We start from the raw sequence: 26,525 nt of genomic DNA, 5'->3' as shown, positions 1-26,525 counted from the left end.
CTGGGAAGGGAAATTATGGGTTTAGGATTCACATACCTCAGCCAGTTTAAAACCTCCAGTGCAAGCACAGAGAAAATAAGTGTGCCTACCAACCCTCCACCTGGGGAGGAGACCTTCTTGCCAGGACAATCTGGAGATCCTGCTGGCAGGGTATCCTCCATCAAGGCCCAGGACTTGGGAATTTATGCTCCATGTTGTTATTTGGTCCAGCATCCCCTATATTTTGTTATTTCAGTGGATGCCTTATAAAGTTTCTCTGGTTTTCTTCTGGCTTGCTGGAATGGCAGGGTGGGTTTTTTAATTCTTGTTTTTTAATCAACAGCTGATTTTGCTGTAGGGCAAGAATGTATGGGCCATTGAATGTGTTGATTTTATTATTATTGTTTGTATTTTTATATAGATAGTGTTTATTTAGAAATTTTCAAACTTCTGGAAAGCAATTTTTTCTTAAACTAATCTAAATAAATTAAGGAATGAAGGTTGGCTCTTGCACCTAACATTATTTCCAGGCTTCATCGTGACGTGGCGGGGGGTTTGAAATGATTCTGAATACTGTGAAATATTTGGCTTTGACCTCACAGATGAGCACACAAAGACACAAATAAAGGTGAGGCCTGTACACTGCAATCCTGTGGAGGGTGAGCCAGAAAGCTTTTTGGAGGGTAGAGCCACAAAGGCATCCCTGCCCCACTAATCCTCTTCCTGTTTCCTCTTCAGAAGACTGAGCTCCAGATTGTAACAGTATTTCAATGGTCATGAATCAGAGACGTAGTTTTAACCTGGCCTTACTAGCCCAGGGTTTGTGATGTCCCTACAATTAGCCCTTATTGCTATCAAATAAATTCTAACTACCAAGCGATGAAAGGCTCACTCCAGAGCACGGACAGCCTGACAGTAGAGGAGCCTTCCTGTTCCTGAGAACTTAACACAGGAGCTGGGCACAACAGGAAGAAATTGTCCCCGACTGTCTGTATTTCTCAGGCATTCAGACATCAGGTGTGGTTTAAGAGGGATTTTTTTTCTTCCTACGGAATTGTCTGAAATATTAATAGTAAAACTGGACAGTCATGTTTAATACCTGGCTCTTATTTGTTACAAATCATACCAACAAACCTGTTTTGCTTCACAGATCTGCGTTTGTCACACAAATCTTTCAACAGCTGTTCCATTATCAGACCCCCCCAGGGTCACCCGTGCAAGGACTGCTCCCCTGTGTCAATCCTTTGCCCTTTTCATTTCTCTGCTCTTTTGGCATCCCCTCCTCTCCAAATTGTGCTGGGGATGGGATAAAAGGATTTCTCCTCTCACTCCTGCCTTTCTCTGATAATATTACAGGTTAAAGTGAAACTCTCTACTGTTTAAGCAGGCAAGTTAAATGTGCAGGATGGCTGCTGGCTTTGACCTCACCCTTGGTGCTCCAGGGCCACAGGGTGAGCAGGTGCTACGTACCTGTATGCCCTGCTCTGGGCTGTGCTTTGGCTGGGCAGCCCTTGACCACAGCAGACAGCAATGAGGGCAAAGGAAGGCCAGTGGTGGTCCTGCCAAAGCCTTTCCGGGGCCTCAGTTCCAGGCCAAGCAATTATCTACCCTTTAAAGTTTATGGGAATGACAGGAAGCTTTAAAAGGAAAGTTCCCGCTTTATCACCATGTGCAGACTCTCTGGGCCCAGATTAAGCGTATGTACTCAGCAGGGATGACAGGGACCAACCCAGCATATAAATAAGCCTGCAGGGTTTCCATTCAGAGTCCTTCTCCAAAGAACATTTGCCCATGCATATCATCATACTGGGAAATGCATCCCTCTCCCACACACACAATTCAAAGGGAGGAAGGAGAAAAGACTCAAAGCTGTGTTATCTTTCGTGCTTATCAGAAGAGTCACTAAGTCTTTCAGAGGCTTTCAGATGAGGGAGCTGCCCATGAAGAGCAGCCAGTGTTAAAGTGCACTGCTGTGGTGCTGGGAGGTCGGGGATCACTGGTGCAGTCAGACAGGTCTGCTGGATCTGGGGCTCTGTGGCCTCTCAGTCCTGGGCTCCCTTCTACTATCTCTAATTCATCCAGGACCCAAAATCTAGTGACTTAGTTCAACTCGTGTTCCTGTGACAGTCTCTGGATCTCACACCGGGGAAATTTTGGGTCATTGTTTGAAAGACTCCATAGCTGGCAGCAAATATGGACTGACAGTCTGAGCCATGGCCTGAAACAAGCCTAGGACAAACACAATCCTTCTTTTCTTCTGTGTTGTCAATCACTCAGTTCTGTTCGCAGCACAGCATAGAGCCTTGCTCTGCGCAGTTGGAACAACCTCTGTGAGTGCCTGCCAGATGGTGGTACAAAGTTAACAACACGGCATCTGACAGGGACCTCACTGTCTACAGAGGCAGAGAAGTGGCTCTGAGGGTATATCAGATGAGCCCTGAAGCCCAATTCTTCAGGACACACCTATGAAATCATGAGTTAACCATGGTAGGAGTCTGTTCCTGGAAGTATTTAGCTTTAAAACATTGATTAATAATTAACAGAATGATAACTGCAAATGAATAAAGTGCCATTAAATTTTTTCCCACCCTTTCACTGACTTCCTGCAGTTCCTGCGCTTTTATTAGCTGTTGTGCTATCCCAGGTGATGCACACTGCCTCAAAAAAAATCAGCAGAACAACCTCAACTTCTTGGACTACAGATTTCACTTCTCATTAATATATCTTACCCTAGATATAGCAGGAGGAAGTGCATCACTCATTCTGGGAACAACCCAACAATAAGGATTAAACATTATTTTCTTAATTTATATCACTCCAAAATCCCACTGCTGCAGAACAAGATGTAGTTTTAGCCCTGGGTCTCTTGTTGGCTGCATCTGTCCCTTTCTGGCTGAAATATGGCAATGTTTACTCTCTCAGCAGCCCACTGGGGAGGGATACGGATAATGGGAGAGTGTCAGGTGATACCTACAAATCTGAAGCAGAAACAGCTCAGAGGTGCCTTGTCTTGGGCAGCATTGTTTAGTTTTTTGCCACATCCACAGACATTTCTACGTAACTTTTAGAGCAGCCATTGAGTTTTTGAAACCAATGCTTCAGCAGTGTCTGAATAAACAAATCCCACCCCTGGCACAGTAAAAGCCTGCTTTCCCTCCCATTCTAATGACTCTATTGTACTTACACCCACACCCACACCAATAAAAAGAACATTGGTGTGGGCAAAGCACGCAAACAACTGAGAATGCCCAAACCATAAAACAGCTCCCCTTGTACATATGTGGCATGATCACACCCTCTTTCCCCAGGCCCTGGCCTCACTGAGTACACAGGACAAATAATGCTCATTGCAATGGGAGAGCCACAAAATGCCAGGTAACCCACTTACTTGTTCTTTTCACTAGCACCACTTTCCCTGTGGCCTTACACTCTCTTCCCATTGGCCTCCCCATTGCACACTTGGAGACTGCTGGTAATTAGAGCCAGGGACGGAGCAAACATCCTAAGGAGCTCTAAAGCACAGTTTGATAGATTAATGGATAATCGAAACTGCCTGCAGGAGGAGGGAACTGTGTTTGGGGGCCCCTAGGCTTCCTTCCATCCCTGGCCTGTCTCTCTGCACCCACCCCAGGCAGGGCCCCTGCAAAATGAGCAGCGTGCAGTGAGCAGCTAGGAAAATGTTAGTCAGCAAGGCAGCCCTCCAGCTCTCAACTAGGAAGTCTGGGGCAGAGACAGGGGTGGATCTCGGTGGCTCAGCAGCTCTTACCGACAGCAGCTCCTTCTCTCCCGACAGGCTCTGCAGAGGGATCTGGACAGGCTGGATCGATGGGCTGAGGCCAACTGTATGAGGTTCAACAAGGCTCAGTGTCAGGTCCTGCGCTTGGGGCACAACCACCCCACGCACCGCTACAGGCTGGGGAAGAGTGGCTGGAAAAGGACCCAGGGGTGTTGGTCAATGGCCGTCTGGATATGAGCCAGCAGTGTGCCCAGGTGGCCAAGAAGGCCAACAGCATCCTGGCTTGTATCAGCAATAGTGTGGCCAGCAGGACTAGGGCAGGGATCTTCCCCCGTACTCAGCGCTGGTGAGGCCGCACCTCGAATCTTGTGTTCAGGTTTGGGCCCCTCACTACAGGAAAGACCTTGAGGTGCTGGAGCGAGTCCAGAGAAGGGCAATGAAGATGGTGAAGGGTCTAGAGCACAAGTCTGATGAGGAGCGGCTGAGGGAACTGGGGTTGTTTAGGCTGGAGAAAAGGAGGCTCAGGGGAGATCTTATGGCTCTCTACAACTACCTGGAAGGAGGTTGTAGCAAGGTAGGCGTTGGTCTCCCAAGTAACAAGTGATAAGACAAGAGGAAACAGCCTCAAGTTGTGCCAGGGGAGGTTTAGATTGCGTATCAGGAAAAATTTCTTCACCGAAAGGGTTATCAAGCAGTGGAACAGGCTGCCCAGGGAAGTGGTTGAGTCACCATGCCTGGAGGTATTAAAAAAATGCCTAGATGTGGTGCTTAGGGACATGGTTTAGTGTGCCAGGTTAACGGTTGGATTTGATCATCTTAAAGGTCTTTTCCAACCTAAATGATTCTAAAATTCTATGACAGCCCACAGCTCTATTCACAGTGACCTTCCCAGCCTTTTTGCAGAACAAAGCTGGGGGCTCCCTGTTGCTTCATTCAACCTCTCGTTCCCTCCCAAGGCACTGCCAGTCTCGGGCACTGAAGCAGGCAGACGTCCTGTGAACACCCCCACAGCCTTCACTGCCTTCCAGGCACTGTGCACCTACACAAAGAAGCCATGTTACAGGGACAAACGTCAATTCAGGAATCGTAAGATACTGCTGGTTGTCTGGACTCAGAGGAACAGCTACTGGTAGGGGCTCCATGTCCCACACAGAAGCGATGTCTAGATTATTTATTAACTCGGTCATTGTTGGGGCTACAATGAACTATAAATAGCAGCCTAGGGAGTGGCACGTAAGACTGAGGGGCAGAACTTGGCTCAGTCCCAGCTGCTGTTTTTCACTTTGCTGATCCTTTTGTGATGGTGTCCCTTTTGCTCTGTTCTGTTGCATAATTTCAGATGTCGGGGGAAAACAATCAGTTCCCACTCCTCACACAGCAAAAGCTGGGGCTGAACCCACACTCCTCCTGTGGTCACTGTGTTTCAAGCCCAGAAAAGAGAATAAGACTTTTTCTGCTTGGGAAAATGTTCCCTAGAAACAATCAATAAAAAAGAAGAGCAGCTGCTAAACAGCTTTCCCTTGAAACTGGGCACCTTCAAACTTTGCTTTGCTTCTAGTTGGCAGAACCAAACGGTCACATCAGCTGAAGCACAACGTGAGCATAAGTGCAGCACAGGCAACCGACATGGCCAGCTTCTTGCACAGGCTCCCCATTCACTCAGTCCCTGCCCTGGCACCACTCTTCTTCTCTATAAACTGATGATTTATCTTTCCATGTGACAGGAAGGCAGAACTGGGTCTTCCCCTCAGTCCCTACTAAATACAACACAGCACATTTCTGGTCTTGCTGACATTATACTGCTGTTTACATTTCTGTGCACTAAAGCTGGAAGTCTTGCTCCTACAGGAGCTCTCCTGGGATCAGCTTTGACCTTTTAATTGCTGTCTTGGACCCCACCATCACCTGAACAGTTCTCCTTCAAACAATTTCATCACTCAGTAACTAAGTTACAGCATAGAGATGCTTCATGTTTAGTTATGTGAGTTAATTCTCTCCTTATATAACCCTCCCTCCCTCCCTAACCTGTGAATTTGGAGGCTGATTCCTACAAAAACTTCCCTACATGAAGCTCACATGCACCTGCAAAGATCAAGACCCCTCTAAGCAGGATAAGGGACAGAATACACTGTAATTTCTTGGGACGTAGGCAATTACAATTCCAGCTCTGATACTGCTGACCACCTTCACTCAAGCCACTACCCAGTCAACCAATTCCAGCTCCCCAGATCTGTTGCCATTTAAATTGGAGAGATCAGAATAAAGGATATGAATACATCTCCAACAGGCAACACAGCAATAAATACAAATGCCCAAGCTATTGTGGGACTTCGGCAGGGCTATTTTGCACTGCAATAAAAGATCAGGAATTTGGGCTAGTTTTTTCTGGCCTAGCACCTGACTTCATGCTAATAACAGCAATGGGCTGTGCTATATAGATATCACCATTTATTTGCTTGTTTTTTGTCAACCATGTCAACAGCTAAATTACTGTTCTGATAAAGACACCACATGGTATATTTAGTCTCCATGACTCACTGAAGACACCAAATGCTTTGTGAATCACCATCAGGAATTGTACAATAACTGTTCCCTACCTGGTTTTACATGCATTCCTCTTCTAGCACTTAGCTTTCACAGTATGCCTACAATTTCAGGAATCTTCAGAATAATTTGGTTAGTGTTCATTTAAACTCATCTCACAGCCTCATCCTTTTGTAACAACCTATGCTGAACAGTGTTGCATCTCGTAATCTGCAAGTGACAGCAGGAACCTGCAGCCCTGATGACTGATGCATACCAAGTGCTTCTTTTGTCTACAAAGCCTTCCCGACATGGGACTCTGATGACGAAAATACCAAGTGACTAATGATCATCACAGCAGGAACATGAGCTGACTGCTTTCTCCAGAAAGATGAAAAGAGAGAGTTTGATCCTGTTCCTACAGACCTCGTAAAAACTTCCCTAAGAAAAACATGCTTCAACTGGCTGCTTGTGCCAACAAGTTTTCAGGGGGCTTCAGTGGATATGGACTCAAGGTATCACAGGTCCTCCCCTACTCTTTCAGCTGTCCATCATCAGATGCAGAATAGAAAGCCTCCTGTAGCAGGGATGACTTCTCAGCAAAGTGAGGATTATGTCTGTATTTGCCCTGAGCTGACACACCACCACAGGTTATCAAAGAAGCGAGTACTTGCACTACAATGAGACAAAGTCAGACAGAATTTTCTAAGATGAAAAGCGTTCCATCAGCAAAACTTCACAAGAGTGGCTTCTTTGGGACACCAGCTCCATAACCAGTATTTAAGGGTTTATTCTCACCTACTTCCATTTTCACCCATGCCTTGGGGCACTCTGACATCACTGGGGCTGCGACGTTCCAACTTAGCAGTTTCCTCAGCTTCCCATGCCGATTCTCAACAACACACTGTTCTCTTTAGCTCTGCAGTTTGGATTGGGAATTGCTTTGTAAACAACTATATTGCTCACTATACCAGTTCCTTACACAGAGAAAGACCTGTTAGCCACAGGAAGAAATGACCCCAGGAAAAAGAAAAAAAAGAAGAAAAAAAGAAAAGAGAGAATCGTGTAGTTCTCATTCTCAATAATGTTTCTCTATTTGATCAAGAATCAAAACACCACCAAAGCACAGGTTATAAAAAAATCATAAATTAATCCAATGTTTAATTAAGAGAAAAATCAAAGCCTTTTGTGACTGGACAGGACATACATTTTGCCAGGCTGTCTCCTTTCTAGAAAGCTGCTTTAACATGGCACAATTGCAAATTTTACATCAGCTTAGTGGTTTGGGTTTGCAAAACAGGAATGTCTTGAGAAAAAGCAGACAAATCAACAAATTCTGAGAACCTGAATTGCTAGACTGCTGCAAGAATTCTTGTGAAACATCTGTATTTGTCCTTATGTAATACATAACCAATGTCTAGGTGTAGGAAATACAGTGAGCAGGGTTGAAGTAATCCACTGATCTGATTAGGCCACAGAGTTTCTGACCAATTGAGCTTTTGCTCATTTCACTTTTCATAGATTGTTTCTTCTCCTTTATAAACAACAACGTTCTGGTCTGTTTCATACACTTTCACTTTATAAAGAATTCCCACGGGCAGGAGCTTCTTGAGGTTTTCCCAGATGAATACTGCAACGTTCTCTGTGGTGCTAAGAGTGAAACATGAGCAGATTCAGAACTGACAACAACGATATTTGAGGAAGCTGTACCCAGAATGGGCCTGGGGGGATGCTGAAGGCCACAGGGAGCCATGAGGGCAGCTTTCACATGATGACACCCTGAATGTAAGTGGGGCTCGAACCGCTGCCAGCAAACATGGATGAAACGAGGTCTTATTAACAGGTCATATCTGTCTCCCCAAGCTGCCCACAGAGCAGGCTAGTGTGACAAGTGCTAGTCTGCAAAGGGCTCCTCAGGTGCAAGCAAGCGGTGCCTTCCTGGGTATGCGGGAGGGCAGCTGCCCCAGCAGGCCTGCACCCAGCCCAGCACGGTGAGGCAGGATGCATGGCAGCAGGGCACCCAGCACCTGACATACACAGGTGTGTGTCACAGGTATCATGGCTGCTCTTTCAGATTTAGGACTAAGCCTTGAAGACTGTTGCTTAACTCTGCAACCAATGCCATGAGGAGTCCCCATCACTCACCTCACAACCTCAGCAAAGTACGGCACATCCTTATCCAGGTTTTTGTGGTCAAGCGGTTTCATGATCGCCTCCTGCAGAAAGAAAACAGTGACAATCTTGTCCTGGCTGGTCAGTGGACTTGAGGTTCAAATTACCATGCACATGGGACTGGAGCAAGGCAACAGTACATAAAAACAGGATAAGAGCCCTACATCCACCTGTTGACTTCCTAGCTGGAGACACGGTACTGCCTCACATCACAGTGCTAAAGCGTTTTAGTCTTAAATCATTCCTTAATTTATTCTTTATTTCCTACCATCATCAACTCACCATGTCTCCACGCTGGTACTAGGCAAATGGCTAAGCTCTAACCAATTCTCCCAGGGGATGTGTAGGAAAATAGTGCTATTACCTGCATATATTCTTTCAGGTCTGTCAGGTTTATAACCATTCCTGAGACTGGGTCAATCTGCAGAGAAAACAAAAGGGAGTAGCCTAGCTACACGTCCTTGTTACCAAGGCTGCCATGAGCCTGTACAAATCAGACTATGAATATCTGTGTGCTCAGGACACCTGAGCCACAAGAAAAATATCTTTCACACACTGTGATGTTCCCAAAGGCTAGATACAGCATACAAACAACTCCAGTGGTTCCACTCTCTCATAAAAGTTGACACTAGGTAGGAAAAACTCACTGAAGCACTCAGTCTTCAAGCAACAATCTAGCATGACCATAAGCAGGAAAACAGGCACTAAACTGCTGGGTTGAACAACCAGGGACAAAACAGAGACAAGCCTGACCTCAGGGCATCCTCCCACCTGGAGAAGGCACAGCTCCAGGAACAAAATCAGGTTGGGTAGTTCACAGCATATTTGGGGAATGTAGAAGGAAGAGGCTTTAAAATTTTAGTTTCAGATCTGAATAGGAACCTCCTTTCCTATGAACTGGAAATCCTCAAAAAGTTGTTTGGAAAACATCAAAACCAAAGTGCTATCTAAACAATTCACTCTGCAGAATACACAGAACAATGGAAAAAAATGTTGATTGCACTTACCTCTCCACGCACAGTGACTATAACTGAAAAAAAAAGAAAATACCAGGTCACCATGAACCTAACAACAAAGTACACTACCAATGGGGACAGACAACCCATTCATCCTTAATCCACAAGCACTGGTGCAGGCTTCCCAGCACTTAAAAGTGGGACTGTTTTTATAAAATAGGTATCCACTTCATAAACAATAATGACTCAGAGTCACCCAGCTCATCGAAGAAGTCATTCTCCAAGTTCTGATGTCCAGAGACACACCACTACCCCTGAAATGCCCTTTGTAGGCAGAGATAAGACTAGATGACTTCTCAGGTACCTACTGGCTGTGACAGCCTGTGCCCTGCACACTCAAGGTCAGAGTCTCTTGATCAGCAAAGTCTTCTGGACAATACAGACACTCTAGGTGACCCTACCATCACCAGACCCCCGAGACCATAAGATGTGGGGTCAACTTACATGTCTTTGGACATCACAGAATACCAGAGAAGGAAAGTAAGGGATGAGGTGGCTGCCAGCTCTCTAAGAACTAGAATTACTGCAAGGTGTCATTTCAACCCAGAAGTCCTTTCAACAAAAGAGACAAACACTTGGAAACATCATCCTTACAAGCTCAGCGTTCCTTCCCACTAACCCCAGGAGCTGAGAACAAAATCAGAGCTCACTGGGGAACTCACGAAAACAGACAGACAGTGATTTGAACCTGGCTGTGATTCTCCTCTGGGGTGGAAAAAACCCTTTGTGCTCTTTTTCTCACTCTCTCTCTTCCCTGCCCCCCAACGAACAGTTTTAGAGGCATCTCCCTAGCTTTCCAGCTAGGGAAATGCCTCTGCTGAGACCCATGACTGGCCCAGCTCTCCCATTGGTTATTCCCCATTTAAACCAGCCTGCCTGAGGGCAGCCTCTGTCCACAGCTACACATGTAAGCATGGAAGCTGACTCCTTACCTTTATAGTTGTGTCCATGGCCATTTGGATTGTTGCATTTCCCAAACAGCTTCAGGTTTTCTTCATCACTCAGTGATTTACTGTGAGAAATACAGACAAGGCATTTCAGGATACATTACAGATGTTCCTAGCTTCACTTCAACTGTGATTGCTTTCTAGCTCTTCCATCTAATCCCTCTCCCAAATCTAACCCACTAGCTTTTCCTGCTCAGGAGGCACAAGCAGAACTGGAGGAGAATTTGGCCCATGAAAACATGTTGTTGACATTTTTCTTTGGCTGTGGTTTTGTGTTTATATATGCAAGTTTCATAACAACTGCCTCATACACTGCTGCATAAACACTAACAGCTATTCATATACAAATACGGTAAAATCACTTGGGCTCCTAGGAGGAAGTGCCTGAAGCAAACTATGTATACTACTATTTATTATTAACTAACAAAGCTTAGGGAGCTTCTCCAAGAAGCACAAAGGACGACTTCCCTCTCTAAAGCTTTCCTTTGAAGAAATTCAAGTGCCTACTCCGAGGTATGTTTCAGGTCAAGGCGCTCTTTAGGAATGTCTAAGTTTTGAGAAAGAGGTGACAGATTAGGGGCACGGTGAGTTGCTTACAAAGGGCAAGCACAATGCGTCCCATTTAAAAAAAAAACTTCCGCCCTCCTTAAACCTAGTTAAGCACTGACGTCTAAAATCAGGACTGGCTGCAGAAAAAGGACTAAACCAAATGAATCCGGAAGCGCTCGACAGCACCCGCAACAGGCACAGCGGCTGCGCCGGGCCCCCGCCTCCGTGCCGGGTCACTTGCAACGCGCCACCGCAAACGCCCCGCAGCTCTACGCGGCCTTCGTGCGTCCGCACCGAGGGCGGCTCCTAGGGTCGGGCTGCCGCGGCCGCCCCGCGGGTGTGCCCGCGTCCTGGTGCCGGGGCCGCTCACCTGTGCAGCCGGTGGCAGGCGCTGAAGGAGACGGTGCGGGAGAGCCGCGCCAGGCGGACCGCAGCCGGTGCCATGGCCGGGCGGCGGCGGGCGGTGCCTGCGCGCTGGCGCGGCCGGCTCCATCCGGGCCGCGGGGCGGAGCGGGGCTCGGCAGCGCCGCCCGGGAGCCGCACGGCGGGCAGCCGCGGGGTGTCTGAGCGTCCGCCGCGGGGCCCGAGCCTCGGCCGGTGCCGCGTCCCGGCAGGCTCCTGCGCCCGCCCACCGTAGCGTCCGAGGGCAGCCGTCGGAAGAGCTGAGCCCTGCCCTCGCCTTTCCCTGATGGGCGGGTGGGCAAAACGCCTGCTTTGTTCATTGCCGCAGCTTGGCTGCTCCTCCTTGTCCCCGGCTCGTGTCTCCTGCACCCAGTGTGGTGGTTTTCAGAAAGCTTTGGGAGAGAGGGTGGAACCTGGATTTCTCAGTGCTGCAAGGGTTTGAATGGAGGTTAACTGTATCAGCATATTCCCTTAATTCATGGAAATTCTTGGTACCTCAGGGGCAACAGAGTGTATCTGCCAGTTTGTCATAGTGGAAAAACTCCAAGCCTTAGGGCAGGATCTCTGTATAACAGCAACTGGAGAAAATACAGCTCTTAAGGTAGCACCCACAGGCAGGGGCTAGGATTGCATGCTGTTGAAGTACAGCTTTATAAACACAGCACAGACTATGGCACTGCAGGGCATCTTTCTTCCCCTGCACTATTTATCTACAGCCCTGCCTTGGGTACTCCGGCTGGTTGCAATTAACACAGGGTTGGACATGAACCTCTGACACTGCCTTTCCCCTTCCCACCTCACCAAGAGAAAAAAAAAGTTTAAAAGAGAGCAGCAATGGTGACAGAACTCTACCCGCCGCCACTAAGCACTTCCTCAGCATCATTCACCTTCCAGTCCCGAGGATGTGACCTCGCTAGGGGTTGTTCCCTCCCCCCGTGGGTGACAGGCTTCAGGGGGGCAATTCCACTGGCTGACATGGCAAGTTACAGCCAGGGGCCGGCTGCGGTAGAAGAGGCAGCCGGTTGGCGGGGCTGGAGCACCAGCAACGGGAGGTGTTTGCCATCTAGTGGCTTTGTGAGACGAGCTTTGGCATGAGCCTCTCCCTCTGCCTTCTCACAGTGCTGCAGCCCCGGTGTACAATCCTTATTTCTCTCCCTTGCCTTTTCCCGAGGCCTGTAAGGAAGGCGAAGAAAGGTCAGAGAGGAGATAAAGGTGGGTTGTTTGGGCAGTGTCAGTCTGATTTGGTTCTGTTCTGTCTGGGCTGGCCTCCAGAACATCAGAAGTCAAAAAAAAAGCAAAGCAAGTTTGCAAATAGGAAACAAGGGCTTTCCTTCAAACCCTAGGGCACAAGGGCTCATTTTTTTGCTCAAGGAAGTCGTTCAAAACATTCTCCAGGCTTCTCACAATGAAGCGATGTAAAAAGTCCTTAAGCCAGGAGGGGAATCCATTCCCCTGGAAGCCTTCACTTTTCAAAGTGTCAAAGGCAGAGCCTGCAAGTGAGTTGCTATAGAGGGCTTCCCTCGACACACCTATCCACCTACACCTCAGAGTTCAAGAACTGTAGGAGCCTGGATGAGGAAGCAGGTGTATGAGAGGGTGCTTGAGTTCAATCTGCTCTGCTCAACTTAAGAGCAAAGGGATATCAAAGCCACAGTGGAACAGGAGCACGGTGGAGACATGTCGTACGTGTCTACAAGACGATGTAACACAATAAGGTGTGTGTCAGGGTTGCAGCTGTCGCCTCATGTGGCGCAGCACTAAGGTGGCCATGGGTCTGGTAAGAGCAGGGAAAGAAAGGAAGAAACTTCACAAGGTTTTATTTGAGGGCACCATTAGTGTACAGAGAAAAGAACAAGTACAGCTTCCGTGAGTGTTTGCATCTACTTTCTGGAGTTCACTGAAAGCAATCTTTATGCAATGGGGATGAAATTACATCCCTTCATTGGCCCTACCTGTTACTAGTTGGTTTTACTCCTCTCTTCTGCTTTATACATTGCAGCCACAGTCACTGCCTTAAGCATCGATATTCCCTTCCCTTCAGAGCACACTGCTACCAAGGAAAGGTAATGGTCATCTTAGTTTCCATTTTCTCCCTTGCACGGCTTTTCTGTGGTGGCCTTTGTGAACTGCTGCTAACCGATCTATCAAGACAGTCAGAAAATTAAGATAAAGCAGTGGGCTGTTTGAGTGAAGGGGCTTCTGCCTTCCTCAGACCCTTTGCTGTATATTGTTAGGAATACAGCAGTAACTCAGAGGCTGTGATAGAGAAAAAGCAGTTCCTTCATCCAGGGCATAATGCAAAGGTGAGAGGTAAAAGAAAGCAGAGGTTTCTTTCAGAGCCTGACCTGGCCCTGAGTTACAGAAGGTGACAAGGTCTTCAGTCAGTGGGAAGTAAAGATGCCATGGAATCCATAAGGCATTTGCACTGCAACTTCTGCTCGCCCCAATTCTCTGAAGGTCTCTGCATCCAAGACAAGCAGGAAAGCACTTTGGTTCTGCAAGATGAAAGAAAGCCAAAATGAATGCCCATGCTGAACTTCATTCCAGTGTCCAACCCACTACATCTGCTGCATACAAGGGAGCCCATACAGTCAGGTACAACCAGACCATACAGACTAAACCTGCCAGAGAGCCTCGAATTCAGTTTTGTGGTTCAGAAAGTACACCTAATACTATGTGACTTTGATGAAGTATTAGCAATAAGTTACCTCAGTGGGGGAGACCACCACAGACAAGATGACTCCACTGTCTTCTGCTGTGGCATTAGGCACTGGCACAAACACAGGCTCTGATGGGTAGGTTCCATCCTCCTGCCAAATCTAGCAAGTACAGTAACATATGGATGAAATAAATTTCATTAATACTTGTCTACTACAGTTAGCAAAGCTGCAAGTTGGACTGCTCCCCACAAAGATACCCAGGCATACTCTGTGCTCCAAGAAACCTATATTTCAACTTTTTAATTAAATAGTTTGATTCCAGTAGTGTGATGGTGCCACTGTTGTGACAGCACGCCCATTGTGCCAGGCATCATGCAAACAGGCAGTGAAAAGGGTTCCTATTACTCATTTCATCCAACAGTTTGCGCTGGCACAGGTATAAGCTACAAGCTCAGAAAACACCACCATCCTAGCCAGCACAATCACCTTCACATCACCCTAGTGCAGACCATGTGGGCCCAGCCAGTGAGGAGAGAGGGGTGCCATGTCAGCAGAGAGGAGATCTATCACTATTACCACCTGAGGGAATAGCTGCTGCTCCTGTTGCAGGCAGAGCCACAGCACTGCAAAGCTGTGCTGAAGGAGGGCACTCTGAGTATCCGGAGCAGAACAATTAAAATGGCAAGTGTGCCACATTCACAAGGTGCTAGGTGAGAGATGAAATTAGGAATCTCATCTCAGACCCATTTGAAAGAAGGCCCCTAAAGAGTAAAGTGCCTAGTAAATGACATATCTTCAAGGCCAGTTCAGTGGAATGACTCCCATTGATGAAAAAAGATATTCTCACTTCACCTCACCTTGAAATTCTTAGTCTCCACATCAACCTTGATCAAGGAATCTCCAACCAAATGCCGAAAACCACATCCATAGAAGTAACGGTACCTCCTACCATTGTACCGAGAGTAGTTGATCTGGGGGAACTCCAAGCCCCCAACCTTTTCAAAGCCCTCAGGGTAGAGATTTTCATGTGTGCACCAGACCTAGAAGAAGCATGCATTACAGGAGTGTCAGTTGAGGTTTCACTGGGCAGAAGACCTGACTGGTCCCATCAATCCACTGCGCAACCATTGTGGAGAAGAAATGTTTAAAGATGAGCCTGACACTAAGGCAGGTGGAAGCACCAATTCCGTCTCTCTTATCTGCTTCACCCAAAGAACTGACTCATCACCACAGACCATGGAAACTTCAAGGATCAGTCTAATGTGAAAAATAGGACCACGTCCATGTATTCCTGCACTGCTAGCTCAGAAAATCCCAGGTCCAGCACTCAGCAAACTGATGTACAGAGTACACACACAGAGATTACTCCACTCATAGTGGACAACACATTTTCTATACCACCGAATGCCACCCTGTAGGGCTATTCAGAGCTGGAAGCAAAGAGCAGTTCTGTACCCAAGTGAAAGCATGGAGGATTTCGTTGATGAAGAAGCTGAAGTTTGGCCAATTATCATAAAGGCTCATAATCCACTTGGGCATTTTTGGTAAGTCATGAGCTGTCTTTGCTCTCATTTAAGGCAACGTGGTAGTCTTTGTACTAAAACACTAAGCCCCATCTTAGTAATGACCAAACCTTCCTTGCTTGCTTGGTGGACAAGATCTGAGATGATAATAGCATAGGATGATAACTGTTGCAGGCAATCTCACTACAGCCATAAATGCAGTTATGCAAGTCCTTAATACATACCTTGCCATCTGTGTCTTTCACAGCCCTTGCCAATGTATAAGACAGGGGGTTCAGATTCTTCCCCACAGGTGTGTCTGAATTCACATTCAGTGGGAGAACAAAGCGACGAGGGAAAGCTCGTGATATTGAGTCATAAACCTATTACAGAGACAGACAGAAAGTTACAGTGATAGAGGAGAGTGGCACTCCAGGCTAAGTGCCCTTTTTTGAAAAAATTCTGAATTTTTAGACATTCCTTGCACCCCTGAAATCTTCTTCTTTCTATCATGTGTTTTACCAAGTTCTGGAAAGGGCTCTGATTGTTCCAGTACTTTACAGCAGAAAACAAATAGACAACCAATTAAATGGGGCAGCATTGCTTTCACAGTAATTAATGCTGAGTTGGGTATGCAAATCACTCATCCTCCAAATCCAGCATTGAGACACATGCTGCACTATATTTTATTCAGTTAGAACAGACTTACATTGATCCTTTTTACAGCCTGTCCACATATGCCCCACTGACTGTGTGACTCAGGCCCTTCTTTCCCAACCGAGATCATGAGCTAATAGGGGGATTACAGAAAATGTGACCTCCGTAGCACTGAGCAAGCAGAGGGGATATCGCTGCTGGAAACCCACCCTTTACAGCCCTGTTGGTGATTGGTGGCAGTCCCACTGTGGAAGCCTGAGGCTAAACAAAGCACTGAGAAACTTCCACATTATTTTAAATAATATGAAACATGCATAGAAAAACAACTTTATAAGTATATAAGCTGCATGCAGTTACAAAACCTCAGAAGAACTGCTTGATTGTAGACTCAGATCTTTGTGGGACAGCAGTATGATACAGACACTGACCATACTGCTTGCTGTTAATGTCAGAGCATAAACGTTGGCTCTCTGTGAAATTAACAGAAGGAGGGGCTTGTCCAGAGGATAACTGGAAATATCTGACTAAAGGCTCTACATCAGTCTCTGGAGGAACCTCCCTCTCCCCTGGATAAGGCGAGCATAAGGAGACTACTCTACCTCCGTTCAATGCCAGAAGTTAGCCTGCACAATTATCCTCTTCCATTCTCACGTACAGATGGACTTCATGTTTGGAAAGTCTAGGGTAGTGGTGGATTTACTTAGGGAGCAAAAGGGAGAGCAAACTAGCAGCCACCAGTGTGGCAGACATTCAGCAGGTTGCATGGGAGGAATAATTCCACCATTGCCACCAAAGTTCTGTTCAAGTCAAGTTTAAAACCCATAATACTTCCAAATATTAAGCCTTCTAAATAAAATAGGTGGCAAGGACCCTGCTTTGGTGTTTTTCAGTTACGTCAACCTGTAACTCACCCGTTCAACGTGAAACTTCACTTTAATCATACGTGTTAATCTTGAAACCCTATTTTCAAAACTTTTATGTTTTATGTAACCACATTAAACTGGTTAGGGAACTCTGCCAGACAAAATATGGTTTAGTCTGCAAGCAAAAGCACTAAGCATGATTCGGGGAAAACAGACAAATCATGCTCAGGCATGCCTTAGTCTTTCGGTACAGCCTAAATTTAAGATTCTGTTCTGAAATGACTTGCACTGATGTGTGTGTATACAGTTTAATGGCTATACTACTTGTCAGTTAAAGAACGTGGGTGTTGGAAATACATGCCTAATGTTGACATAAGGACACCTTCAGACACATCAAATTACAGCTCTTTTGTGCTCAGAGAAGGCTGAACAAAAGCTAGAATCAGTTTGCAAAGCAAACGGTTGTATTAACACTATGCCAATACTTGAATTAATGCTCACCACATCTTTGCAAAAGAAAACAACAAAGGAAGGCAGAACAAAATGACCCTGTGGGGACACAGCTATACACTTTTCAGATCAGAACTGACTTGCTTCTAGGCAGCTCAGGACATAGACAGAGGAAGTTCAGATTTGTCTGAACATGTTGTAGAAGTGCCTGCCCTTCACCCACAATATGGTGGGTTTCCAATAAACACATCTGCAGTACAAGAAATTGAAAGCACCCCCACTTTTCCCATGAATGACCTATGCAAAATAATGCCTCTTACATGGCTTTAAACGGTGCTTTTGACAGAGCTGGATATAGTGATTTATGAGTACATGCTGTTGTGAGGTGAATGGGAGCAACAATGTTAGGGTTTCTGTGACATTTGTGTTTCTGATTTTCTGAAGTAATGCCTTTAAACAACAGGGTTTCTTCTTATTTTGCCCTTTAAAAGCCATGCAAAAACTTATTTTGCATATTTTCTTGTGGGAAAAAAATTATTACACAGGGATATGGAAAATTAGTATCACTGAAAATGAGATTTTAAACCAGAAGTACATGCTGCCAGGCTGATGGAGATCTGTGTCACAGACTAGTTTTAAAAGTTTCAAAGAAATGCTCCATGGAGATTATCTGCCAAGAGGCTTAAAAGGAAAGAAAAATACCAGCATATCAACAGATCATAATTTTAGTTTTTCCATATAGTCGTGGTTGCTTTCCCCAGCTCACATCCTCCGTCTTGTGGTCCCCCATAGTGTTCTCCATTCTACTAACCTGTGCCTGGCTTCAGAAAAGTAACTCAGCCAGCACATGGCCCCATCAGATCCTACACAACACAAATGAGAGCTCTTACCTGATTCAGACCTTCCCCACTCCTCCGCAGATTCTGAAGTTTATAAGTAGCCAGAGTTGTTCCATCATCCTGGCAGCACAAATCAAGGACCACACAGCCATGATCTTCAAAGGCATTGATTTGATGGAAAGTGGCAAAGGGCTTACTGTACCACTGCCCTGGCAGCACCTACAGTGACCATAAGAGAGGCTAAATTTCCTCTCTAAAGATCCTAGCCACACCTCAAAAAGTTTTCTCTCCCCCATTTCATTCCCCACTCATTCCTTGGATTCATCTTGTGCCACTACCAAATGGCTGCTTTAAGCCAGTAAGTATGTAAAGCAGCCCAGGATAGGCCCCTTGCTGTCATGACTCCATCCCTATAGCATCATTCCCAGGCTATGACTGACCTTTTTATACCCTGTAGTACTTGGGAACTGCATTTCAGTCCCTGTGCTGCAGTCCTAGGAACCACAAACTGCTTATTTCTGCCTATTCTTTTAGGACTGGCAAAGAAATTAACCAATAGAGAGGAAAATGCATGAGGTAATCCCATTTCTAATAAACCTACACCCATGTTTATAAAGCCTATATTGCAGTATCTGAGCTGATTCATACAGCTATCTGTGGCTGCTACCCATCACTCTTCTCTTGGGATCTAAGATTACAGCTACAGCTGCTGGAAAGGCCAAGGATCCTCCTACCTCCCCAGTGTGCTTATTCACCACATGGAAGCGAGTATTGTACTGAGGCTCCCAGCTTATCCCTTCAGAAATGGCTTTCCCACGGAGTTTGGAAGTGATAATCTGCAATAGATTCAACTTGATAGGTTGCTCAATGAAAATGATGTAGTTTTCACTCATTCCTGAAAAGAGAAGGAAGGAGATATCATCTGAGTATTAGGCAATGAGACAATAAAAAAATCTCAGGGGCAGAGAGCAGTGAACAGCCCTTTCTGCCTCATAGCAGGCTAAATCTGCAGAGTTTGAGATAGAAAGCATTCTTACCAAAGCTGTGGTAGTAGGAGGGTTTCATCTTATCCATTGGAGCAATGGAGCACAGCACTTTCACTCCCTCTAACATGTCACTACAGTTAGACTTTTGTGGAGGGACCTGAATGATATTATACCTAGACCCTGGAAAGGAGAAAGGGCGTTCAACACCACTGAGATGTGAGACTGTCCACATTCACGAAAGCAAAGTCAGGCTCTGCTCCTTTCTGATTCTCTAGAGTACTAGGAACCATGGTCATAGCTAAACTGAGCAAAAAACAAAAGGCAGTTAAGTCAATAAAACAATCAACTGAGGATTACCTAGCAAAAAAAAAAAAAGCTTGAAAGGAAGTAGAAGGATCTTCTCAGTCTGGTAGACTGCCATCTAATTTTACTGTCTGCAATGCATTCCTTATATTAACCTGGAGTATCATATAATAACAGCATCAGGAAGAAAACCAAGTTCATAGCTTGTGTACCAGAGGAAATGAAAACTTTGAGCCTTGGCGATGACTGAGGCTCATTGAATAAATCTGAGCATATGGGCAGGAAAGAATAGCACATTTAAATAATAATCTATAGTTTGGTCTCTCCAGCTGAAAACAGCATGTGCTGCAAAGCTAGATATTGCTAAAGCCAAAAGGAAATGAAAACAGCAAGAATGAATACCGATCAAAACTGGGCAACTGTTCAGTGAACTGGAACCAGCCTGAGGTATCATAATAAAGGGCAGTGGCTGTTTTCAGAGGCCTCAGGCACCTAAAAAAGAAGGCTTTCATGTAACTAATGGTGAATACTAGCTCTGAGCAATTCAACAGCAATTTCAAGGTCTCTTTAGACACTGAAGTTTCTTCAACGACTACTCCTTGAAGCAGCAGCAAGAAGCAGCCTTTACACCCTTCCTACAAGCCAGGCCTGGCCATGCCCAGTCTTACCATGTTTCCCATAGGAATTGCCCATGTTGTATGTTGTACCATCAGACTCATAATGAGGGTGAGCAGTGGCTCCATTCACTGCAATAAATTTGCTCCAGTCGACCTGCAAATGCCAAAGATTTTCAGTCAGTACAGAAATCTCCTGTTGCTCTGTAGCAAGCCACAGTCTTTCTAAATGTTAGTTTCATGGAAGTCTGAAGAATAGCTTGATGATTACAGCCTGAATGTGTGATCTGGTCTTAAGCTTTCATTTTGCCTGCAATCTTCCTGAAATCCTTGAAAATTAACATTTCTCTCTGCGTTAGTCCTGCCAGTAAAACGTGACTAATAGCACTAGCTGTTTCTCTGGGAGACATGAACATTACTAATAGCAGAAAGTGCTGACACAGTGGGAATGTTCCCCACATAAGCATTTTAGCTAGGACCCTGTGTAATACCCACAGACAGACATGCATGAAGAGACAGTCACTGCCCCCCAAAAAATCACCAAGTTTTTGAAAGCACCCATAGCTAATTGACAGTCAGTGTTTACTCTCCTCACAGAGGACACACTGCAGCTTCACTGTCTACAGCTAGAAGGAATAGTTAGGGCGAAGGTACAATTGTGAGTACTGTTAACATGTATTCCTAGTTCCTGGGTTAGGGTGGGGTTTGGGCTCAGACAGTGGAGGGGATGTTTTGGGAAGAAAGTCTGAAGGAAAAAGTTGGAGGAAGATCAATCCATGCATTGAATTAAAGTATGGAAGATATGCTTCTTTTCCAAAAGTTTAAAAAAATAGCTTTCAAGTATCCAACCTGAGACCCTTTGGAAGGCCCCAGTAGAAAAGAGGGCCACACCATCGGAAGCTTAGAAAACCATGTCCTTTTAAGGCACCTCAAATCGGAGAGTTTAAATGTTAATCATCCCTTCCATTTCTTCACTTAGCCAAAAAACACCAGTCTGCATCTAAAAAGCAGCTTAAGGGGAATTTTTTTTAATGACAAGATGGCTCAACAGAGCTGAACATTCAAACTAAAAATACCCACGCATCTTTTAATCGCTGCATTATGGTTTACAAAATGGATAAAACAGCAAATTGTCAAACTCTCCATTTCAATATGCAAGTAGCATGCTATACTTCACAAACAGAGTTTCTTCATGACTCACAACTGATCCTGTAGAGAGGAAGGGACTCCTGGAATGCCTCCTTTGAGATCTGAGGGTGTGCTGAGCCTGGTATTTTATGGTATTAAATAGTCTGGTAACATACAGGCATGGTAGTTAATACTGATTTAGGAATGGCAGAATCCTTCCTCAGTCCTCTCACAGTTGTCCAGCCCAGCAAATACCCAAATCCCCTCTAAGGGTGCAGAGAGGGGGACATATATCTTAAGCTGTCATTTCACAAGTCATATTCTTCCCTCAAATACAGCCACGCTCCTGTGAGATAATGCACAGAACATACAGGAAGGCTTCTACTCTGACTTCTTGTTCATTTGCTAGCATGGGAGAAAATAAAGTGGCAGCTGAACATTGACTTGACTTTACATTGACTTCACCACCCATTTGCAACAGAGGTTTAGTCAAGGCTTTGAAGGGCTGTTTTGGAATGTTTAAAGCTGGGGGTGTAAGAAGGAGATAGACGGAACAGATAGGAAGAATTAAGAGACAGGGCAAGAACACAGAGCTGAGATCAGTGATGTTAACTTCTTCCTGTCTGCACTGTTATTCTTCACACACTGGCAGGTACAGACAAGTCCAGACAAGTAGTGAGTGCACTGGAAGAATGCCAGCTGTACCCAAACGGAAATAAGTCTGTATCTGTCTCTCCCCTTGCTTGCTACAGTGGGCAGTGACTGAATCTTCACTCATGAGAGCTGCCTTATCGCTAAGTAGATTTTTCAGGGACTTCAGCATACCATGAAGAGATGCTTAGGGCTGTGGCCCAGAGCGGCACTGATCATTTCTTTTGGAACCTGGGTTCCCCCCTGCTGCTCTTAGAAACTGTACCATAAGCTAATCCCCTTATCCCACCTGCCCACACCTTTTCCTTCGTTTCAAGCGTTTCCGGGTCCACTTTGTACATGAAGATGTTCTCATTGCTGACATAATAGTCTCCTTTATACACAACATAGTTCACACTGGCATTGTCACTTGGTTCTGAAAAAAAATCCCAGAGTTGTACACAGCTCTGTTTAAGCTTGCGTTACATTATAGCAAGGTTAGACATGTTTAAGCAAATAAACCCATTTGCAATGACACTAATCCCTCTGAGATTGATTAGAAATATCTCACTAATCTACAAAGGCACTCAGGAAACTGTCTGCACAGGTGAGTTCAGGATAAAAGGACAAGGACTGGTTCTTGTGAAAATCACTGCAGGGAAGCCAAGATAATCTTCATACTTCCATATGCTCTTTGTTTCTGACCTCTTATTTCTTCACATCCCTCTCCCTTTCCTCCCTAGCCAAAGTCCTGTCCTCTGAGAGCCATATGAACAGTGCCATGTTTGATTTACAGCCTTGGAAACAAGAGAGGCAAGACCTGAAGCTACAACTTGGGCTGAGGGGAGGGCAGGGACACTATTTGTGTGACAGGACTTGGACAGGGAATGCTGCTGCTTCCCTATTCTCTTTCTCTTTAAAACTGAGTCAGGGAGACACCTTTTAAGAGCTACATATGCACAACAGCCAGAGCTGTTCTTGCTACTACTAGGAGAGATGAGATTCATTAGCCAGGTGGCTGAGAAGAGCTGAGGAAAAAGTGATTCCCCCAATTGAACACTGTGTGTGTGGTGAACACAGAGCCTGAACTTAGTACAGGAAAAGCCCAAGGACAGGCCTTCTTGTAGTGAGGAATAGCCTACATCATGTGTAAAGAGTCAAACAGGCAAGGGTGTGCAGGAACCACTTGCTGGAGCTTAGAAAAGAAGGTGGGGGCTGTAGATAGTTCTGAAATTTATTGAGAGCCCTGGGGTGGGGTGGGGAGTTGGGGAGCTATGCAGACCCATGAGTGAAGGCATCAGCATCTTTGAAGAGATCAGACAACATGGCAGGACAGGATCCATTTTCTTGGGAAAGATAAGAAGCAGAAGATGGTCACACATATGAGCAACAAGTTGCAAACTTTAGGTCTGTTCTGGTTTTAGTGGAAAGTACTTCACTTGCATTTAAGCCTATTTCTTTCCTAACATACACAGAATCCTATAGCTAATGGTACTTCCATTCCTATGCAATACCATCTCTCACCCTACTCCTATCATCTCCTGCACCTTAGTACAGGAAGGGAAGGATTAGCCCGCTTACCCTACAAGCTTAGCAAGGCAAGGTGTTTTAAGGGCAAAGCTGTGTCTCAGGTAGAATGGCAGATCGTAATGCTCATTATCAGGACTGCACAGGGTGTTCTTTTGGGAAAGATTTCTATTGGAAATTTGCAACGAGCGTTAGAATCAAGTGAGCTGAACTGGCAGTAAAAAAATTAAACTGAATGTGCCTCTCCCAGCTAAGCCTGACACCAACTTGCATTTTTTGTTGTTGCTGTTCCAAGGGGTCATCTTCTAAGAAAAACGTGGGCTCAGAATAGGGTCTACCAGACTTCCTCACACCTCCCTTTAAACCTAGTCACAAGTTCCCCAAGAAAACCTCAGAACATTTCTTATTTCTTAGAAATCCTCTTACGTGGCATCTCAAAGCGTGACATGAAGCGCCCAAAGACACTCTTGCATGGGTCTGGCATTGCCAGCGTCCCAAATTCTGAGACCATGATGCGGTTGTGCTTGCTGTTAGTCAGGTAGGAACTGCTCTGCAGAAACTTGCTCCGGTATGTCACTGTGCCATTCTCCAACTGGAATTGATGCAATAGGGCCATGCCATCAAACCAATGGTTAAATCTTCAAGAAGAGATAAATAAGAGAACAAGAGTTGGGCACTATATGATGTTCTGCTATACTGTTGCCTCTTGCCTTTAGGTTTACTATTGTTTGTAAAAAGCTAATGCCCAGATCCCCATGAACACTTAAACATGAATAGCATTGTGATGAGTCTGGGAAAACATTTAAATTGAGGGAAACAAATCAAGTGTACTTGCAGCTGTGGGACCTGAAGTTAGACATTGACTTCCAGTGAGATTTGGGTTCCCTATCTTACTTTTGAAAGTGGACCTCCGGGATTTCTGAAAGTGCTATGTGTAAGCTTTTGGGGAAAATAATCTATACTGGTAAACCAATCACTCTGCAGACTTCTGCACAGGGAACAGAAATTGTGCTTTACTGTACAACAAGAATAGAAATTATTACCAAAAGCCCAACTGCACAAGAAGGAGCCTTTAGCTCTCAGCTGCCTGCAGCATGCTATTCTCTCCGAAACGAAAAATTTCTTGAGACTTTGAGAAAACGTTATGGTCTATCTCTGGAAATAGGATAAGATGCTCACCTTTGGCCAGTTGCTGCCATCAGCTTTGTTGGAGGAAGAGCTAGGTTTTTCAGTTAGCTAGAATGGCAGACTCCAAGCCAAAGGCAGGAGTTGCCTTCTTGAAATATCTTATTTTTAAAGTGATATGGATTTGCTTCTAAAGCAACTCATGCAATTTAGTGCAATCAACCTTACAAATCCTGCCCCAGATTTCAGAGTGCTCATGGGATGGACTTTTGTTAATGACAAAGGACTAGGAGAGTGGATGTTCTAATCCCCTGCTCTGTTCCCTCATTATATCATTCTGAGTAGGTCACAGCCTCTCTGTGACTCAGCCTCTCCAACCTTACTAAGTTAACCATGCTCCTATTTTCAGAGAGCCCACTGGGAGTTTCCAGATGAGGGTGCAACTGTTCTTAAAAAATGATAAGAGAAGCATTTCTTCCTTGCCTTACTTAAAAGTAGACTACAAGGTGTTCCAAACAGTAGTGAGACATTTGAGGGGGCTTAGGGTTTAGGCAGAGCTCAGGCCAGAATCGTTTAACAAACTCACTAAATCTGGACTTACTTCTCCTCACCAAACTCAAACTTCCCAGGACCATTCCTCAGAAGATTGCCGTTAATCCATTTGGGAATATGTCCTTTGACCTTCGCTGGGATGGGCTGAGGGGTCTCCTCTACCGTCTGCATTAAGGGTGAGATGCATTGCAGACCCTTCGGGCTGTGGGAGGTGATTTGCTCTTTTGATGGGCTAGGCAGGAAATTCTTTAAACCTGCAAAGAAAGCAGTGAGAACAAAAAGCAGGTAACAGATTTTCACTTGAATAAACAGACAATTTCTGGAGCTTGAGTTTGGATGTTTAGGAGAACAGCATTCTGCAAGTAGCAAAGCTGTAGTGGATATTCAAACTTGCTATTTCAGACAGGAGAATATCCGCAAAAGAACTGAGTTGTCAGACAGCATTTTCCTAAGCTTGCTTCTTCAGAACAGCCACAGATAGAATGGGTGTTAGGCATGCGAAGGTAAATTGCAAGACCTCTTCCATGTTATATCTCTAACATGGTAAGTTAGCTAGATAAAGAATTCAGGCTGCAGAGCTAAAGCAATTAACATCAAACCACCACCATCCTCTCCCTCTTAAAATTCCATTAGGTTCTGATTAGATCCTATATGAAGCACTCAATCTGATCCCAACACCAGTGCTTCAGAGTATTTCCTTAGACATAAGAAAGTAGAGGCTTTTCATATCAATCAACACCTTGCGGGTTTAGTGACTGCCATCAGTATTTGCAGAAATACAGCTTTAGTAGGCCAAGATAAAATTTGTAAAGATGTAAAATACGCAAAAAAAATGAGAGCAGCATGCCCCTCAGGAGATATTTTTACATCCAAGCAGAAACAAAGATGGCATGACCAAGGACGGCACTACACAGAAACTTCCTGGAGAGCAGCATAATTACATACAGGAATTTAGAAAGATAAACTTCACAAAAGAGCCTGAACAGGATTGGAAAAGACCTCCTGGGTCATCTCCTCCCAACTGCTGTCCCAGAAAGTCACATATATGAACTCTATCTTAAAAGTTACTATGTTTCCTGGCACTTATCGCCTATTTGGAAGGCTGCTCATTGCCCAGATGATTAGAAAAATCCTTTGAATTTGCAGAAGGACTTTATTCATTGGACAGTTTGTCCCCCTTGTTCTTCTGTCAGCACTGTTATGTGGCTTTGGTAGTTCTCCCTCTGTTGTGTTTACTACATGTATTTAGAGTGAGCAATCATATCACTTCCCAGGCTAAGCAAGCCAACTCCATTTCATGTTCCTTCTCCTGCGAGAACCTTGCCATTCACATGATCACCTCAGTAATCCTTCCCAAAATCAGAT

General features: G+C 45.3%; 2 protein-coding genes across 2 annotated transcripts; both read right to left on the bottom strand.

Annotated features, from left to right (window-relative positions):
- Positions 1-7,371: 7,371 nt before the first annotated feature.
- Positions 7,372-11,395, bottom strand: PTS (6-pyruvoyltetrahydropterin synthase). The gene is made up of 6 exons (XM_068418393.1): positions 11,293-11,395; positions 10,359-10,438; positions 9,418-9,440; positions 8,775-8,831; positions 8,384-8,454; positions 7,372-7,888 (listed from the first exon to the last, which is right to left on the bottom strand). Exons 1-6 carry the CDS (start codon positions 11,364-11,366, stop codon positions 7,747-7,749), a joined length of 447 nt encoding a protein of 148 aa, XP_068274494.1. The 5' UTR covers positions 11,367-11,395; the 3' UTR covers positions 7,372-7,746.
- Positions 11,396-13,153: 1,758 nt separating this feature from the next.
- Positions 13,154-25,404, bottom strand: BCO2 (beta-carotene oxygenase 2). Its single transcript, XM_068418320.1, has 11 exons — positions 25,210-25,404; positions 23,910-24,121; positions 22,277-22,392; positions 20,253-20,355; positions 19,333-19,461; positions 19,030-19,190; positions 18,347-18,514; positions 15,732-15,869; positions 14,842-15,024; positions 14,033-14,143; positions 13,154-13,819 (listed from the first exon to the last, which is right to left on the bottom strand). Exons 1-11 carry the CDS (start codon positions 25,329-25,331, stop codon positions 13,706-13,708), a joined length of 1,557 nt encoding a protein of 518 aa, XP_068274421.1. The 5' UTR covers positions 25,332-25,404; the 3' UTR covers positions 13,154-13,705.
- Positions 25,405-26,525: the final 1,121 nt, after the last annotated feature.

This window comes from Nyctibius grandis, chromosome 25, assembly GCF_013368605.1.
Source record: "Nyctibius grandis isolate bNycGra1 chromosome 25, bNycGra1.pri, whole genome shotgun sequence".
Taxonomy (NCBI): Eukaryota; Metazoa; Chordata; class Aves; order Nyctibiiformes; family Nyctibiidae; genus Nyctibius; species Nyctibius grandis.
This window is presented reverse-complemented; position numbering and strand designations above follow the sequence as displayed.

Excerpts from the sequence above, each read along its gene's own strand:
- PTS (XM_068418393.1), bottom strand. The coding sequence starts at position 11,366 with ATGGCACCGGCTGCGGTCCGCCTGGCGCGGCTCTCCCGCACCGTCTCC. Across the intron at positions 8,832-9,417 it reads TAGTCACTGTGCGTGGAGAG|ATTGACCCAGTCTCAGGAAT; the intron begins GTAAGTGCAATC and ends TTTTCTCTGCAG. Across the intron at positions 7,889-8,383 it reads TACTTTGCTGAGGTTGTGAG|CACCACAGAGAACGTTGCAG; the intron begins GTGAGTGATGGG and ends TTTCACTCTTAG.
- BCO2 (XM_068418320.1), bottom strand. The coding sequence starts at position 25,331 with ATGCAGACGGTAGAGGAGACCCCTCAGCCCATCCCAGCGAAGGTCAAA. Across the intron at positions 19,462-20,252 it reads CAATTCCTATGGGAAACATG|GGTCTAGGTATAATATCATT; the intron begins GTAAGACTGGGC and ends TCTCCTTTCCAG. Across the intron at positions 13,820-14,032 it reads TGGTGGTCTCCCCCACTGAG|AACCAAAGTGCTTTCCTGCT; the intron begins GTAACTTATTGC and ends TTCATCTTGCAG.